General features: G+C 38.9%; 3 protein-coding genes across 25 annotated transcripts in view; all 3 read right to left on the reverse strand.

Moving 5' to 3' along the window:
• The window catches only part of mbnl3 (muscleblind-like splicing regulator 3), a 90,506-nt gene extending 86,176 nt beyond the window's left edge, over positions 1 to 4,330 (reverse strand). For all 21 annotated transcript variants that reach the window (XM_087280740.1, XM_087280737.1, XM_087280745.1 and 18 more), the window contains exon 1: positions 4,043 to 4,330. The gene's annotated coding sequence lies outside the window, so the exon portion shown is untranslated. The remainder of the gene's footprint in view (positions 1 to 4,042) is intronic.
• Positions 4,331 to 6,043: 1,713 nt separating this feature from the next.
• hs6st2 (heparan sulfate 6-O-sulfotransferase 2) lies at positions 6,044 to 12,046 on the reverse strand. Of its 2 annotated transcripts, none has more exons than XM_087280270.1 (2): positions 11,188 to 12,046; positions 6,044 to 7,694 (listed from the first exon to the last, which is right to left on the reverse strand). In XM_087280270.1, the coding sequence occupies exons 1-2, from the start codon at positions 11,745 to 11,747 to the stop codon at positions 6,851 to 6,853; spliced, it is 1,404 nt and encodes a 467-aa protein (XP_087136396.1). In that variant the 5' UTR covers positions 11,748 to 12,046; the 3' UTR covers positions 6,044 to 6,850. The 2 variants fall into 2 exon arrangements, with proteins under 2 accessions (XP_087136396.1, NP_919402.2); NM_194421.2 differs by having other exon boundaries at positions 6,044 to 7,697; positions 11,188 to 12,009.
• Positions 12,047 to 14,320: 2,274 nt separating this feature from the next.
• Positions 14,321 to 19,257, reverse strand: part of gpc4 (glypican 4) — a 61,480-nt gene continuing 56,543 nt past the window's right edge. The window contains exons 7-9 of one of the 2 annotated variants that reach the window (NM_131860.3): positions 19,006 to 19,130; positions 16,872 to 17,044; positions 14,321 to 16,785 (exon numbers count right to left, since the gene is read on the reverse strand). In NM_131860.3, the coding sequence (NP_571935.3) occupies positions 16,565 to 16,785; positions 16,872 to 17,044; positions 19,006 to 19,130 (519 nt within the window). In that variant the 3' untranslated portion in view covers positions 14,321 to 16,564. The remainder of the gene's footprint in view (positions 16,786 to 16,871; positions 17,045 to 19,005; positions 19,131 to 19,257) is intronic. The other variant, XM_087280052.1, reaches the window with a different exon arrangement.

The following is a 19,257-nucleotide window of genomic DNA, read 5'->3' on the forward strand; positions in this document are numbered from 1 at the left end:
TACTGAAGCTGCATTCTAGTTGTGCATCGAGAGCGTACAAACTAAAATATTGAAAAAATGTAAGTGAGAATAAAAGATGGCTAGGAACGCAAGATTCTATTTTGCTGGATTAAACCCTACACTGGAATAGAGATGATTCGTCGAAAAAAATCGATTATGTGTGACGATTCAAATCATTTTGAGATGTGAAACAAATGGTGATACAATTGCAGTAGAGTTCATATGAATTAATCTCTGAGAGGAACTGTCTTTAGAGATGTTTATGTGGCATTTACTGTGATCCAATAGTAATAGTCTACATAAGGCAGTGCTGCTATGTTTACAGCGGTAACCCAGGAAACACTATATCATTGGTGTTTATAAGTGCCACCTTCTGGCAAAGAGTCAATTTGTGTCGATATTTCATTCAGTTGTTTTTTGAGTCACACTTTACAATAAGGTTGAATTTGGTAATGTTTTACTAGATAATGTATTTACTAATATAAATTAAAAACTAACAAAACTCGTTAATTTAACATAAACTTGTTCATTTATTATATTATATTTATTATAAATTAGAAAGTTCGTGCTGCATGATTTATCGAAAAAAAATTGTGATCTCGATTTGACCCTACACACCATCTTAGGTCAGCTTTTCTACGATTCAGCCAATTATATTTTAAAGGTCAGGAGAGAAGCGTGAAGAATCAAAGAATCAAATTATGAATAGTTGTATTCTGATGCCATCATTATACTGTGCATTGACAACCAGGACAAATTTCAAGTCCACCATTTCAAGTCTATAGAAAATTTAGCATTTTAACCAACAGTAGAGCTACACATAGGCCTAATATTATTATTTTACCACAGGTTTGAGAATTAACAATATTAATAGCCTTCTCATATTAACCTTTATTTTACATCTACAGAATCGTGAGAAAATTGTGATCTTGATTTTAAGCAAAATAAAATCATGATTCTCATATTACCCAGAATCTTGCCGTTTACCATGAATAACCACGAACAACTGTATTTTCATTGACTAGCACTAACAAAAATAAATTCTGTAATAAATGTATTGTTCCTGTTAATAAATACATTTTATAAAGGCCAGAGTTTTACAAAACTAAAGTCAGGCCATTCTGTTTTTGCTTCAAATTACAAAACTAATCTAATTTAAATGACTAATCTTAAGATTGAAAAACAATCCTCATGCTGCACCTTTGTTTAGATCATGATGTAAGGGTTAAAAAATGTAAGGGTTACTTGTCTCTAATTTTAAAGGAATTTATTAAATTTGAACTTAAAAATTTACTGTATAACATCCTCAATGTCATTTACATAAAGATAAAAATTATGAGAAAATGGAATCATGATTTGAGTGAATCATTACATCACTACTCTGAACTAGGGCCTCATTTATTTCTCCAAAAAGGAGTTCTCGTAAGAAAAATCCTTCCCAGCTCCTAACATGAGAAAAACTGTGTACTTCCACCAAAAGTTCTAGAAACTATCGAAATGTTCCATTTTCCACGTTCCAAATGTTCCAAAGCCCTTTAATAAAGTTTTTCGTGTTCTGCCTCACTGGTGCCGTACTGTATATGGGTTTAATTTTAGTTTAATTCAGGAATTGAAGGATAAACCGACCCCTTGGGCAGAATAAGGGCACGTGTCCTAGTATTAACATCAAGATATATGACTTGTCAGCCATGTGAAGACCTTTAAATTGCAGACACTACTAAAGGGCAACGATGCCAGTGAAGTCTGACAGACACCAACTCTCTAAAGCAGCAAGAGTCCTCTGACCTGACCTTTGACAGCGCACATCATAAGGTGTGAAATCAAACAGAATATCATCCACCACTCGCATGACTGCAGAGGACACGCTTCTCTTTAAAGCAGTTCTTTTGTTGTTGAAGTCAAATATGATATTCTTTGAACAAAATCCATGACCGATGGCAGCCAAGATAAATATTGCAATTATTAATATGAAGCAAGTCCTATCTAGAACTAGTCATGGGACGATAATCGTTTTCAAGGTATACCGTGGTTTGGAGAAGTCAAGGTTTTAAAAAAATTCTGTAATTCGGTTCATAAGGTATTTGTAATATTTTTATTTACATTTTTTTTGTTTCTTTTTTTAGGAAAACAGTATCTCCAGTAGAAAAAAAAACAAAGATGCCTTTTAAATTGTAAAGAAATTGTTTTTTTGAAACAAATGCAGACAGCAGAAGTCAACAATTGATCTGAATTATTCAGTCTGACATGTTTACTGCTCCAAAATATTATGAATCTTTCAAAATATAAAATATATTGTGTTAAAATATATAAAAGTTTTTGTTGTTTACTAAGACATTTAAAAGAAATATATTTTAGAGCAGTGAGCACAATACGGTGATACCGTAAAACTGTGATATTTTTATCCAAGGTTTTCATACCTTCAGAATCTTATAACGGCCCATGCCTATCTAGAACTTCATAGGCTACTGTTTTAGGGTGTGTTGTTCACACTTGACAGGTAAAACAAACTCTTGAGTCTGCTCTGTTACTCCAGTCATTTGAATAATTGTGCACGTTGCATCTGGATCTTGATGCACACCAAACGAGCAGACAGAGTTCTTTTTTAGAGGTTTTGGTCCACTTGTTTGGTGTTATGGATGGCAGAGTTCAGAGTCAGACTTATTCAAATTAGCCAAACATATTAAAATGTGACTATAAAAACAGACTGAATGCTTAAGCATACAAAAAGTGAACATCTTTAACTTGTGTACAGGCTAATAAAGCCTACTCTAGGTTTGTGTGTGTGCAAATGTTTAACATCAGTTTTATATATCAGTTTATACTGTTTTATTTTTTAGCATTCAAGCAAAACATTGTCCTAAAAAACCTTGAAATGAATTTAAAAATATATTTTCTTGTAGACTGCAACTAAATTGTTTCAATTTACACTTTCAATTGGTATTAATATATTGGGTAAAATGAAGTAATGCTTTTCAGCATGTATTAATCAAGGCTCATGCTAATTTATAACTAATAATACATTCATGTAAATCAATATAACATCAGTGTATGATGAGCCTTGCTATAATCTAGTTAGCTACTGCATATCAACATATAGAACTTAAACTCTTACCTATAAAGCTAAAATACTGCTGAGTTCTACTAAGTAGTTAATTTATATTATTATAGGAGCACTGTGTGTTAAACGCTTATCATACACGATACAGGCTTGACAGTGCTAAATAAAGGTAATATTTTTATTTGAGGGAGGAGTGCATGTCTATCCATTATACAAAGACCAAACAAACCAAATCACTTGGCTCTGGACAGTAGTCTGCGCTGGCATATGTCCGATGATGTTAAAGGTAAGCGGGACAAAGGACATTTAGATAATGTCTATGATACTTGGTGCTCATGCACCAACATTCAGAACCACCCTCACACACTTTACCAGCCCCAACTTTTACACGTTCCGTGAACCAAGGACACATTCAGCTCGTATCGTGGGTGAGCACCTTATGGTCTGGACTGGCTGCACCCAGCCATGACCATGAAAATTGAAATGTCAGCGTGACAGCAAGACTAGCTTTAGATGCCAGACACAAATACAGCATCAGAAAAGACACACACACGGCCCACCGCACCTGACTATCAGACTGGGGCCCATGATAACATGTGAGCGGAGTTTGAGCTCCATCCAACCTGTTTACAAACTAGGGGCTGTTCAGGGCACTGACGGGAAGCTCAACAGCTGTCAGCAAGAGTATGATCAATGCGCGACAAACAACGGCATTATTGACGCTTTATTACCACTGACAGCTGGAGCGAAAAGGTCAAACGAGAGCCTCGGCCCCGTATAAACATGAAGGAGCTGAAAATCTAGACTTATGCGTCACGGTGCGATGAGGGCCATGTGCGCAAAAGCAAGGTTAGAGATGGAGACCCATAAACGAGCGAGCGTCAGTCGTGACAGCGAGCTGTGCAACACACCACTCACATTTGCAATAACAAATACGAGCTAAAGAAGCTGAAATGCTGGTGTTTGTGAAAGAAGATGACTCACCTGTGCAGACGGCGCCCGACTGGAGCTCGGTGACATCAAATGCAGCGCAAAGCGAAATAAAGATTTGTCAATAACTACGTCACGATCACTGACTGATGTGAGGCGCGCGCTTTGGGTTGCAAAAAGTTCCCGCGTTGAGCCGAGAGCTTTCGAGATCGCGCGGTTTGCTGCTTAAAGCGTTGTACGATGACCAGCGGCTGTGGGGTGTTTCGAGTTGAACGACGAAGCGAGCGATGGGGAAGCGTGAAGCGAACTTGCTAGCTGCTGCTAGGCAGAAGACGAGACGAGGGAGGGCAGGAGGGAGGAGTAGAGCGAAAGTGTGCATGGCACTACGTGCATTCCCATGTATTGCCTCCATTTTAGGGGGATTCCCACTCGACCTCGGTGCAAACTGCTTCAGGTTGATCTATCATGAGACATAGTTTAAGATCTGCGAAAGTTGTATATTTAAATGTGTGTAATAAGTACAGTGCTGAAAAGCTAAGCAAAATTTAGACAGCATCGCTTTGGAAACGTTGCTCAAGAGTAACGGAAATGTGCAATGGGCACACTTCACAACTAAAAACTTCAATAAGTATTATTGTCATGAAATAATACAAGCATGCGTGCTGATATGACCCCAGAAGATCGTACTATTCTACATGTCGAGTCGCCCTCTCGTGGGCGCCACCGTGATGACATCACATGACTCGTGTCACGATTGATCAGTTATTAAAATATATCTTGTTATGATTCATCCGTGTAAACCTTATTAGCTATAGACAACATCCCTCTTCTTTTTCACATTGTTAATAAACTTGCTATTGCTGCATCTCCTTGTACTTTGTTAAATGTTAGTTTTCTCAGCTACATTTGAAGGATTTGTTCTCTCGAAATGAAAATGTTATTATTTACTCACTCTCAGGTGGTTTCAATCCTTTCTGAGCTTCTTTCTTCTTTTGAAAATGAACACAAAATAAGATACTTAGAAAAATGTTGAAAACTTGTAACCACTGACTGGAAAAAAAAAGAAACACATACTATGGAGGTTAGTGGTTACAGGTTTACAGAAATCTTCAAAACATCTTTTGGGTTTAACAGAGGAAACTCAAAAGGTTTGAAAAAAGTGAAGGAAGAGTAAATGATCGCAGGTTTTTATTTTGGCGAAACTATCTTTGTATGGCTTATAGCCATTTCACAACCCTTTATGAAGGTTTACAGTGCATAAAGTAACTTAGTGCGGGTCAGTGCAATGCAGCAGCCAGCACAAGCCAGCAAAGACGAATAAATAAATGCAAACTCTGAAATTAAGCAGCACAAATTAGTAAACACAATTTCCTACATCTGGGAAGAAAGTTTTCAGTATAACCAAACTTACCATTAGCTCATTTAATTTTTCATCTAAACGAGTACATGCATTTTACCATTCAGAAAGCCTAAGGAGAAAAAAAAAATCTACAAACAAGTACCTAAAAAGATATTCACATCAGACAACTAATCATCCTTGCTGCCAGACCCACGCAACCAAGTTTAAACAATAATAAATTTAATAGTAAAAGCATCACTTGAGACCCCTGCTGGTCTCACGAACACCCCTTCAAACAAAAACCTGTCACTTGTAAACCATTTCAATGGTCAAGTCTTTATAGAACCAACAAACCCCAAAATTTTGCTCACAACTGAAATCAAATGGATTAACGCAGGGGTCACCAATCTTGGTCCTGGAGGGCCGGTGCCCCTGCAGGGTTTAGCTCCATCTTGGCTCAACACACCTGCCTGGATGTTTCAAGTATACCTACCAAGAGCTTGATTAGCTTGAATCTATATAGCTAAAATCTGCAGGACACCGGTCCTCCAGGAACAAGTTTAGTGACCACTGGGTTAACGGGACAAACCAAACTACCCAGCCACTATTGTAACCTGTACAAGTTTACCCAGGCTTTCAATTGCAGGCAAAGGATGTAACTTTGGCTCCATCTGCTGTTGAAAAAAACAAAAAAGTTCAAGTAGACGGAAGCAAACTGGATTATTATAAAATGCATTTATTATTATTCACAAATGTAATCATTCTTTCCAGAGCAGAGCAATCAGTGCTCCTCAGTACACATATGGTGTGGCATAAAGACATAGTAACTTAATGGCTTTTTACTTTCAAGTAATGAAAAATCAGAGCCAACCCAAATCCTGTGATTTATTAGCAAACATATAAATAAAAGAACGAGAAGGAAATGCATATTTATAGATATATGTATATAAAAAAACACAAAGACAAGTGTTGGACTTTGACATAAGGCTGACGTGATATGCATGGGATTGTGAAAGTTGAAGACACTTGAAAAATGATTAGGCAATAACTAAAAACTTGCATTACAGGAATGTAAATACAAATGTGCAGCCACCCTGGCTCCCCCCTCATTTCTGAAACATTCCACTCTTTGGCTTTCACAATAAGCATTGTGATTTTCAGTACAAGAACTGCAGAGACGACCTCCCTGGTGCAACCGGCAATTCACAATGCCCTCTCTCAAGGGCAAAGTGCTGATGGGACGGTGGATTTTACTATCTCTTCAGTTCACAAGATGAGTCAGGCTGCAGATGATCATTCATTGATATCTGACAGAGAACTGGAGCCAAGAACTGATACATATGAAGATTTCCATGTGCATTTCACCAAATGCACGTGACATAAAAAGCAACCCACAATAAACAACCCGTATATTGCTAATATTCAGCAGTGATTTGGGCTTCGAGGATTATAGGTACCATAAAGTAATCAAATGGAATCACCATTTTCTAGTTCAGTATTAAGTTCAACCCTCTTCCCAAATGCTACCGCCACTGCTCTACGTTTTCTAAATAGTCCAACATGATTTCACCGTCATCCTCCTCTAGCCAGTTCTCCTCTACCTGTCCTTCGGTCTCGCTCTCCAGCGTTCGTTCAGCATCTGCTTGTTTTTCTTCAGCAAAAGCGGGCGACTGCTCTGTCATTGGTGGCTCCTTGGTGGGTTTAAAAACCGCTTTTCCAGTCACCCCCAACCAAGACTTCACCTTGGCACGTAGCTTTCGCCGCTCCTGTATGCGTCGCTGACGGGCCTCCCTGCGCTCCTGCTGTCTGGCGAACTGGAAGCGCTGGAGAAAAAGATCCCGTGCATATTCATATAGCTCCACGTCCCATTGGTTAAGCTCTCGAATTCTGCGTTGGGTCTCCGGTTCCACTTCTACGCTCGCAGCACGGGTGCCGTTAAGCTGTGTAAAAGGTGCGATGAAGGACAGACGGAACGTGTGTTCAAACAGGTACTGCGTCTTACGTTGATATTCGGTCAGACCAAAAAAGGCCATGTTTCGCAAGTTGCGCTTGGCACTTTCCAGTAGCATGGCCCACCGCTGGTTCTCGCTCATTACCGTGAGGTTATAGCAGCCCACCAGGCTGAGGTCGGCCAGCATTCGGGTCTGTCTGTTGTTGGCTAGGTTGTAAGGGCACACCATGAATTCCTCCAGCGAGCAGCCGGACCAGTCGTCGCCAGGATAACAGCTGGGCAGCTCGGTCAGGGTGGGTAAACGGCCGTCACACATGTGTTTAGAAGCTTTCCAAGTGGCTCCACGCTGAACGTGCCTCCATTCGCTGAGATACCGCCACACCGGATCCCTCAAGATGGTGATGTAGTAGTAGTTCCTACTGCATTCGAAAAAAAAAAAAAAAAAAGTATTTGTCATAAAAAAAGTGCACTCAAAAGTGATCACTGCAGAGCAACAAAATGAAAAGCAATATTGTGTATGAATCATTAAGTCTGGTAAAGCTGTCATATTTTGTGCATGTTCGCGGTGACAGAATTATTCATGGCGCAGTTTCTGTTAGAGTGCATCAGGGGAGCAATCTTGATGGAAAAACGGAATGAATTATAGCTGGTTGACTGTAATTATGGGCATTTCAGCATAACAGCGGATGAGAAGAATCATCTTTCAGCTCACATCTGCAACACTTTCCATATGAATATCAATTAAGACTGCCTGGATAAACTCAATTCAACAACAGCGTTGAAACGCTCTCTGGAGAGCCTCAACTTTTCCTTTACGTACAAGCCAGCAATGAGCCTGTGGGATTATGAGTCGATCTAATTGTGTCTGTTTGAAAAACTGTCGTTACATGTGGTTGTGTCTAAATGCACCAGTTGATTGAACTGTGCATGATCTTTTTCACACTTTTTAAATATTTACATTACTTTATTGCTCACTTAGATAATATTATAATACACTAAGAATTTGAAAACAAACTGTTATCAAGTAATCTAATCAGTAATCTTCACCAGATCACAAATGGTTTATAATTATAAAGCTATAATGCCAAATTCCCCTGCATTTGAAGGGTTAGTTCACCTAAAAGTGCTTATATACTCAGCATTTACACTCAATCATATGATTCCAACCATTTTTGACTTCTTTTATTTTATTGAAGAATGTTGTACACCAGTACCTATTGACACCCACAGTAGAAAAAAATACCATGGAAGTCAATGGTTACTGGTTTCCAGCTTTTTCAAATATCTTTTCTGTTCATTAGAGGAAAGAAACTCAAATATGCTTAGAAACAAGTGATGGGTAACATCCGTAGTGTACTGGTCGGCGTTACTGTTTCTTGTCTTCTTTGCACTTAGCGTTGCAAAAACCGCACTTTGAGCTCTTATTTTAGTTTATCTTATTTCATTCTCTAGAATTTTTATAGAAGTGCAGTCTTGTGTTATGTTGTCAATTTATGTTGTTTGATAGAGCACCTTGGTCCTGGAGGAACGTTGTTTCGTTTTACTGTGTACTGCACTGTATATTGTCAAAGTATAAAAGCCGTGCCAGGCACGAAAGCTTGACAGGCGTAGCAACAGTAAGTAAGGAGGGCGGGGCTTAGCGAAGGGTCAATTCACTTATAGCGCATGTCTTTGGACTGTGGGGGAAAACAGAGCACCCGGACAAAACTCCACGCGAACACGGGGAGATAATGCAAACTTCACACAGAAATGCCAGCTGACCCAACTGAGGCTCGAACCAGCGATCTTCTTCTCAGCGATTGTGCTACGCACTGCGCCACCATGACACCCAAATGTACTTTATTTCAGTGAATTTATAGCTTTCGTTTACACATTTTAATATGAAACAGCATGAATTTTAATATCCATTATTCATTGAGTAACTGACGCTGTCAGATAGTTAAAATTGATTATCAGCCATAACACAATTGAACTTTGTTATCGATATTGGCCAAATTTTTTGTACTGCCATATCTCTTGCTTTTTTTGTTGGATTTCAGCATTAAATAATTAGGTTTTAGTCATCCCATGATGATCCTTTCCATATACTTCCCACTTTTAGTCTCTTATTTTCACTACAGCTGAATTTAGTTGATAAAAATACAGTAATGTTATGAAATATTCTTACATACCTAATTTACATTTGAACAGATTACAGAATGTGATAATTATTCCTGGGACAGTGATGAGAGACAAATTACTCCATGTTTCATTTCTTTCTTTTCTCAATATGCTGATTTATGCTCAAAAGCCATTTCTCATCAATTTCACAATCAGTGACTGTGATTCACCTTTTGGCATGCTTCAATAAATCATAAGTAATATTAATCACATGTAACATAGCTCTTTGCTGTCACTTGTGATCATCCTTGCTAATCAAACAAATTCACTTCTCTGAGAGAACCCCAAATATTTAAACCGCAGACTTCTTTTATATATATATATATATATATATATATATATATATATATATATATATATATATATATATATATATATATATATACATACACACACACACACACACATACACACACACACAACAGTTTTGTCTGGTTTTTGAATCTGATTGGCTGATAGTCGTGCGATATTTTGCCAGTAACATCACACAAAGGCCTCTTCACCCTTCACCTCTGTGTGTTAGACCGCCCACATACAGCAAGCAACAAGCAGAGACGCTACAGTTTGACAAATATCACTGTTGTTAGACAACAAAATGTACTTTTTTTTGTCGAGAATGTAGTTGTTTAGATTGCAACTAAGCAATTTATTTGTAAGAATAGCGCCTATTTTAAAATATTTATAGTTTCTGAGAGCTTGTCGGTGGCCAAAAACGGTTGCCTTTGTCTATTCACAAGATGGCGCCAGAACCGCACAGTAGCCCTTGCTCAGTGTGTTCTCTTGAGCGCGAATAAAAAACTAAAAACGGAAGCCTCGTGGTTTTTAAGGTGGACTGGATAGAGTCACTAAGAAGCTGCGAATAAGAAACTTGATTCAGCCTTGTCCCTCCTTATCGCAAACACAACAGCAGTCTGGTGAGAAATCTATGTAGACGGTTGGCATTTAATGTCACGTTCAGCCTTATAATCTTAAAATGTAAGCAAAATTTGCTCTTTTGTCATCACCTTAAGGGGTCACACACTAGAAGCGCCGCTTCACATTATACTATAGAGAATCATTCAAATACTAGCTCTAAAGTGACTTTGGTAAATAAGTTACAGCTTCTGCTGTTCTGACGTCAGCTGCATGTGTGAATGAATATTGGAAGAAAGTAGCTCCTAATACAAGAGTTTTAGACTCTGTGTTTGATTTTCTTTTTTATGTACAAGATTGTGCCGTCGAACTGTTGTCTAAACGCAATATCACACTTGTAGCAGTGTGCTATGGCTGTATATCAGCACTGGAGGGGCGCTAAGGCACAGCCTTTATATTTGGAGACTCGTGGTTTATATAACACGAGTCTCCAAATGCGAACATTATCAAACACTGTGGGTCTCATAATGCTACAGGGGGTTTATTTAAAGGACAGGCCTGAGAGAATGGCAGATGTTCTGGTGCCAGCAGGCTGTCTGCCCTCCGGGGTGTCTGAAAGGGTGAATGATTATGATGATGGGTCCCCTGTTGCAGGAATGCGCTGAATGAAAGCAGACACTCCGGGGTTAAACCTGACCTGTTGGAGTCCTTTTGTCTCCGCATAATTGACTTGCTAAGAGGTTTCAGAGCGAGAACAATATGAGAGGAAGGAGTGGCGAAGCGCACCGTGACGCCATACAACACACCATAACACAACAAAAGAAACAAGTTAGTTTATCGAGACGCATTTAAACTCATTAAGACACTAAATTAGTTTGGTATACTAATAAGTCTCACCTAGGAGTCATGCGTCTCTCCTGGGACTCCCGGTTGCTCATGAAGGAAGGCACGCAGTTGGTGAGCTCGGTCCAGTCCGCGTGCAGACCGCAGCTCCAGCCGGTGGAGAAGCGGGAGAACAGCCAGGTGTCGCGTTTGCCCGGCCGGTAGCAGGTACACTTCTTCTGGCCCGCATGGCACTCGCACGGCCTCTCCAGCTGGATGTTGCGGACCAGGTGACGGCCGAATGTGGTCCCTCCGGTTTTTTGAATGTGGAGGAACACAATAACATCGTCCCCCTTAATGTGGAAATCCACCGCGCGACTAAGGTCTTTAGTGGTAAAATTAAAACGAGGCACAAAGCGAACCAAAGCACCGTCCTCCGAGCTGTACGGATCTCCCGCACCGGCTCCGTTCAAGCGATCTCCGGGCGCGCGACTCCCCAGCCTCGAGGACAATGATGCCAGGTGTAGTAACTGCCAGTCGGATGTTGAACATATGTATTGCAGTACAATTCCGCCAAAAAACAGAATCATCAGCAGCGCGATGAGTAGCCGGCTGTAGTTGGATTTCCCATCCATCTTCTCGCTGGAAAAGTGAAAGCATTACTCGGTTGTGCGGCGGCTCGCTCACCGCGTCGCGTCGGCCAGGAGGAATGTTGAACAAAACCTGTGACTCGAGCACATCAAAACACGAACACGCCCAGCGCTTCTGGTGGATGTTCGTTTGATTGAAGCGAGTCTAGTCGGTGTCTACATGTTTTCACGAGGCTTTGTAGTCCGAACTTACATCGGATTGCTTTGTGATTCTTCGATAACTTCTGCTGTTTACCTCTGCCACAAATTCGTACTCGCTCTTCCCAGTTCCTCGTTTTCCCAGTAGTCCACATACAACGCCCACATCCGTACACCACTCTTCAAAATAAAAGTCCATAGGAATACTTTTATTGTGTAATATTGTCTTTTTTTTACATTTAATTAAAATCAGTTTGATATTTGTATGTGATTTAAACTGCTTTATGTGTATTTAATGGTAATACTAATTGTTTAATTGTGTATAAAATATAATAAAATTAACTATATATTTAATATTTATTAAATAAAAACTATATATTTTCATATAATTTTGCATCATATTAATCATAAATTATTAGTTAATGTTTTATTAAATAATATATACTTGTTATATAATACATACTTGTAATATATACTTATATAACATATACTGGTTTTGGCCGGTCAAACTGGTTTTAGCTGGTCATTTTTCAGCCTAACCAGCCTGGAAATAGCCAATACCCCTCTAAAGCCAGGCTGGTTGACTAGCTTGAAGCAGGCTGGTTTAAGCAGTTTTTTTAGTAACCAGCTTGGTGAAAGGGGTGATTCTTATTTTGTTTTGTTTTTTTGCCAAAAAAAAAAAAAAAATGTGTACCTCTTTCCAGTTATTTGCCTCATTTTCTATTAAACTATAAACTCTGAATTTAGGTTACATTATTTTTAGCTGAATTAGCTTGTCGATGGTATTGTCAGTATTTTTAAAATATGTAAATTTATTACATCATAATATCAATACAAAAAAGTTTTAAATTAAAAACTATTGTCATTTATTAGGCTAACAAACTGGCCAGCACAACTTTCCTCGGTCAGAATTTGGCCATTTGAATAATAAAAAAATAAAACACAATAATTATGAGCTTCACACCTTTTCCAGCCTCACTTGTAAAAAAAAAGTACATGATTATAACAACTTATTTTAATATGGGCTGCTTTTGGTGCTTCACACTTTTTTATTGGTCATGTTTTCTTTCAAGAATAAGGTCCAAGATTTAGAATAAGTCACTTGTAAAATGTTTACCCTGTTTAAAAACAATATAGTAGCAAAAGATGACCACTTACATCAGATTATATGTTTTACACAGCTGGATGTTGGACTCTTGAAAATTAATTGTTTGCATTGAAGAAAACTGATTAACTGAAGTCACACCAGGATTCTTTCCCAGAGATGGGTTGATCTAAAATAAGCGGTTCATTCTGATGAGCCAATTAAGCATAAGGTAAGCGTGTAAATGAAGTATAGCAATGCACACTTATCAAAAAATAAACTTAAAAAATGTCTTAATATACATCTGAAGTCAGAATTATTAGCCCCCTTTAATTTTTTCTTCTTTTTTAAAATATTTCCCAAATTATGTTTAACAAAGCAAGACATTTTTGATAATATTTTTCCTTCTGGAGAAAGTCTTATTTGTTTTAATTCGGCTAGAATAAATTTTTTTTTTTTTTTAAACATTTTAAGGTCAAAATTATTGGCCCCTTTAAGAAATATTTTTTCGATAGTCTACAGAACCATCATTTTACAATAACTTGCCTAATTACCCTAACCTGCCTAGTTAACCTAATTAACCTAGTTAAGCATTTAAATGTCACTTTAAGCTGTATAAAAGTGTCTTGAAAAATATCTAGTAAAATATTATTTACTGCCATCATGGCAAAGATAAAAGAAATTGGTTATTAGAAACGAGTTATTAAAACTATTATGTTTAGAAATGTGCTGAGGAAAATCTCTATTAAACAGACATTGGGGAAAAATTGGGGGGCTAATAGTTCTGACCAACTGTATATAAAGATCATGTATAATTAAGTTTACTTCCAATAGCGCAGAAAAGAAACTGAAGATTTTTAAAAATATATCATTATACCAACTAACATTCATCAGGATTTAACTCATTAACTTACTATTTATTTAGCATATTGTGGTCAGCATCACATTTATTTACATTAGCAATTAAGGAATGAATTTGAGGCTATGTTTGGATGCTTATCTGCTATGGGAGGTTAATAGCGTTACATTTATATCTGTCAGTGTTTATCTTATCTTAGCAGCTTATGTTAATTTAATAACAAACACAAAGACTGAATAATGGCTGATTAATCAAAGCTCATGATTGTTTTAACTCTTCATGGGCCCATTTAAAATTATCTAAAATAAGCGGTTCATTCTGATGTGCCAATTAAGCCTAAGCAAAGTGTGTAAATGAAGTATAGCAATGCACACTTATCAAAAAATAAACGTACAAAATATCTTAATATACACACACAAGATTGTTAAAGCAATCAATCAACAGATACAGCACGCAGATAAGAAACCACACCACACATCACAATTAAATATCTGCAGTCTTTATTTCAACAAGACTAAGAAATGTTTAATATAACTTTTCTCTTACATTTTTAGCATCTATCTCTCTTGGTTTTGCCCATATTAAGCACATACTCTGAATGGGTAAAATCTGATGAACATCTCTCAGAGACCACTAAATCGACTGCTCATTATTTACAATTGTTTTTCTTTTCTCCTCTTCTTTCTTTAGTCTCTCTCCCTCCTCCTCCTCCTCCTCATCACTGATGTACAGAGCTGTAGGCTCTGCAATCCATCCGCCTGAAGCTCAGCACTCAAACTTAAAGATGACACCGCAGAGGATCGCTTTCCTGATCCGTAAAGTCCATGTCATCTTCACACTGACTCAGAGCAGCTCCACATACAAGCACAAGACACTTCCTCCTTTCCTGGTCTTCTTTACATCAGAGCCATCATAAAACATGTGACTGTGGGAAGCTTTGGGTCATCGGGATGAACAGAAAACACGTACAGCTTCCTATTCATGCCTCAATTTAAACAAACAAACAAACAAACAAACAATCTGAGGTGCGGAGCATCACTGCTGCACAGATCTTTACTCATTTCAGACTTCTTTTCACGTCTGAGGACTGGCCATTCATCCGTAGACACTGAATGAATGAATAAAAGCGTGTGCACGTCGCAGATAGGATTAAAAACAACATTTAAAATTGCGGTGAGGTATCTGAATGCCAATTTTTTTATCTTTTAAAAAAGTGCATGTGACATTAGGAACGATCAAGGACCGATGGCCAGCCCTGTCCTTGCATCAGCTTGTACAATTTTCACCACCCACTTAATATAAAACAATAAAAATGGTTTACAAAATGGAAACGTTACATAAAATGAAATCTGTAGCCGATATAAAACCATCAGTGAAGCTGTGAAATCATCTAGAGACATAAATATTTCCAATACTGAATTGAAGATACTAGGAAAGCGGTGCTTGCGAATGCCTTTCAAAGAGATGTGGTTAAATAACTTACTGTACAAAAGCGATGCAAGATTTCCGTCTTTTTTTTTTATATCCGAGAGGTGGGTGGAAAGTCCTTGAGATTAAGAGAGCTTTTCTTGTCAGACGTGCGAATGAAAAAAATCTGCTCGTACCACACACAAAGGCTATTGCTATATTTATACGTGAGGAATGGTTTTAAAATGTGTACCACCTTCAATGGAAATTAGAAAAGCATGGACGTTTGATGTTTTTAAACAAGGCCACCCAACCTCTCGGAACGAGCACCGGCTGTCGCTGCGTTGTGAAATCTGCTGCAGTACCTATCATATAGTTTTAAACCTTACAATACACTTCTAGCAAAATAAACACCTCCATATAAAACCCTGTGTAAAATTCAGCTCCTTTCCAGCTGCTTCATAACTAATCGTCCATTAAGTCAGAAGTCCACGTCATGTCTCTGCACGATCATCTTTGAGCCATCAAGGCCTATTCATCAGTGACTTTCATACAGACCTTACTTATCCAAAGCTCCTTCTTCTTCCTCTTCTTCGCGCACTATTAAGTTATTACTGAAGACTATATTCTCAAGTTATATATTATATCGCTGAAAGCGTTTGGGCTGTGAAATTTGCTTGGAAACAAATACAAAATACAAAACCAACAGCATGTCTGGGATCCTGTTCTCAATTCATTCATAAGGCAGCGTAATGTGTTTCTTTTGTCCATCGCAGACCTGATAAAGGGCGTTTCATGAAGCATTTAAGGCATCGTGAACTTCAGCAACACATATAGCTAACCGAAACCTCCACGCACGCCAACACACATACTGATAATGGAATAAAAATAGAGCTTTGCTTAAATCATACATGTGTTATATGGGTTGATTATTTGTTTAGCTTTTTAAAAAAAGCGCTTGGATGATATATATTTACAGCCAATCAAACACACCATCCACACACACACACACTCTCTCAATTGCGAACACTGTGGGGAAATAAAAGAAACTGTTGATGCTAGAAAAAAGTAAAGACCCAGACGACGCAATGCTGCATGGAGCCGTATAGCTGTACACAAAATGGAGTCCGCTCTTATAAACATTAAAAAAATACACTGAAGTTGTGTGAATATTAATAACTTGAGTGTCTTCCCCGGATGGAAGGCAGATGGAGATCCTGAAAGCAGTGTCTTTAATGTCCTGTGGCAGTTTTCTGCTCTCGCGGTCAAAAACATTTGTCCAATCACTTGCTCTTTCTTGGGCTGATTCTGCTTTTATCTTGTTTGGAGAGTGAGCAGGGTGAGCAGAAGGGAGGCCAGGGCCAGTGCCAGGCTGCAGGGTGCCAACCGTGTGCCGCTGGAGGCCTGTTCGCCCTCCTGAGTCTTGAGGATGCGAGGTTTACCAGGTGCCGGGGTGGAGAAGTAAATATCTCCGTCGCCTTCGCAAGAGGGAGAGTCGCAGCCGCTTCCGCTTTCCTCTCCGCTGCCGGCATCATCTGTGGAGTGAAAGAGACGATTCGAGTTAAAAAATGAGCTTTGTTTTTATGTGAAGACGTTTTTTTAATGAAGCCAAATGATGTACCGGAGGTAAATGAGATGTCGTTGCCGGTGTAAGCAGCTTTCAGCCAGCTGGTCATTTCCTTCAGGACTGCGATCTGCCGCCGGATCACCATGTCTGGTTTGGTGATGTCAACCTCCACGTCTGGATTAGACACCTGATTGGCTAAACCGCTGCTCATAACCACAGATTCGTACCTGTGAGTGAAGACAGGATGGTGGTTACAAGGTAGGTATTCCAGTAGCATAGTGACTAAAACCATAAAACTAAAACTTGTTGCAAATAATTTAAATAATAAATTTTCATGTATTCCCAAACTGAATTTAGCTCAAACTAACAACTAACTAAAATATATTTGCATATTAACTACACGTTAATAACATTTTAACATAGTTAAAATAACTATATTTTAATAACATTTAACAATGCTACAATGTAAATAAATTCTATCTATCTATCTATCTATCTATCTATCTATCTATCTATCTATCTATCTATCTATCTATCTATCTATCTATCTATCTATCTATCTATCTATCTATCTATCTGTCTGTCTGTCTGTCTGTCTGTCTGTCTGTCTGTCTGTCTGTCTGTCTGTCTATCTATCTTTAATTCATATATCCATCAGTCTGTCTGTCCATGCGTCCATGCGTCCGTCCGTCCATCCATCCATCCATCCATCCATCCATCCATCCATCCATCCATCCATCCATCCATCCATCCGTCTGTCAGTTTGTCTGCACATCTATCTGTCTGTCCGTCCATCCATCCATCCATCCATCCATCCATCCATCCATCCATCCATCCATCTATCTATCCATCCGTCTGTCTGTCCATGCATCCGTCCGTCCGTCCGTCCGTCCGTCCGTCCGTCTGTCTGTCTGTCTGTCTATCTATCTATCTATCTATCTATCTATCTGTCTGTCAGTCTGTCTGCACATCCATCTGTCCGTCCGTCCATCCATCCATCCATCCATCCATCCATCCATCCATCCATCCATCCATCCATCCATCCATCTCTATCTATCTATCTATCTATCTATCTATCTATCTATCTATCTATCTATCTATCTATCTATCTATCTATCTATCTATCTATCTATCTATCCGTCTGTCTGTCTATCCATCCATACGTCTATCTATCCATCCATCCATCCGTCCGTCTGTCCCTCTATCCATCCATCCATCCGTCTGTCTATCCATCCATCCATCCATCCATCCATCCCTCTATCCATAAATCTATCCATCCATCTATCCATCCATTCATTCGTCCATCCATCGATCAATACATCCATCCGTCCGTCCGTCCATTCATCCATCAATCTGTCCATTCATCCACCCACCCATCCATCCGTCTATCCATCCGTCTATCCGTCCATCCATCCATCCATCCATCCATCCATCCATCCATCCATCCAACCATCCATCTGTCTATCTATTGTGCATTCGTCTTTCTATCCATTCATTCATCCGTCTATCCATCCATCCATCTGTCTATCTATCCATCCATCCATCCATCTATATATCTATCTATCCATCCATCTCTCTATCTATCTATCCATCCATCCATCCATCTGTCCGTCCGTCCGTCCGTCCATCCATCCGTCCGTCTATCTATAAGTCCATATATCTATCGATCCATCTATCCATCTATCTATCCATCCATCCATCCATCCATCCATCCATCCATCCATCCATCCATCCATCCATCCATCCATCCATCCATCCATCCATCCATCCATCCATCCATCCATCCATCCATCCATCTATCTATCTATCTATCTATCTATCTATCTATCTATCTATCTATCTATCCATTCATCCGTCTATCCATCCATCCATCCATCCATCCATCCATCCATCCATCCATCCATCCATCCATCCATCCATCCATCCATCCATCCATCCATCCATCCATCCATCCATCCATCTATCTATCTATCCATTCATCCGTCTATCCATCCATCCGGCTTCTACTATCTGTCTGTCTGTGTGTCCGCCTGCCTGTCCATCGATCCTTCTATCTGTCTATCCATCCATCCTGGACCAAAATGTAATAAAATATGTTTAGGAACCCTGCAGACTTTTTTTTCAAATTTGATTTATTCATCAAAAATTCTGTCAACATATGAATCATGTTATCCTCTCATTGACCCACCTGCTTTTAGCTGTACCATTCCAGCAATCATCACTGGGGGCGATCCTTTCTCCAACACACACTGTGTCCGGCAGGGTGGACCAGAACTTCTTGGCATGCTTCAGTTTCTTCTTGACATCCGTCAGCTAGGAAAAAGACAGATAACTTTACAAATGTTGCACTCTAAATCAGTTAGCGATCTGCTTTTCAAAGGAATAGTTCATCCATATATTCTTCTGTCATCATTTATTTATCCTCCACTTATTCTAAACA

This window comes from Danio rerio, chromosome 14 (genome assembly GCF_052040795.2).
Source record: "Danio rerio strain M-AB ecotype USA chromosome 14, GRCz13ab, whole genome shotgun sequence".
Lineage (NCBI taxonomy): Eukaryota > Metazoa > Chordata > Actinopteri > Cypriniformes > Danionidae > Danio > Danio rerio.

Bases quoted from the DNA above. Each gene is read 5' to 3' on its own strand.
- hs6st2 (NM_194421.2), bottom strand. From the start codon at position 11,747: ATGGATGGGAAATCCAACTACAGCCGGCTACTCATCGCGCTGCTGATG. The intron at 7,698-11,187 runs GTGAGACTTATT...TTTCGAATGCAG, and splicing joins GAGAGACGCATGACTCCTAG to TAGGAACTACTACTACATCA.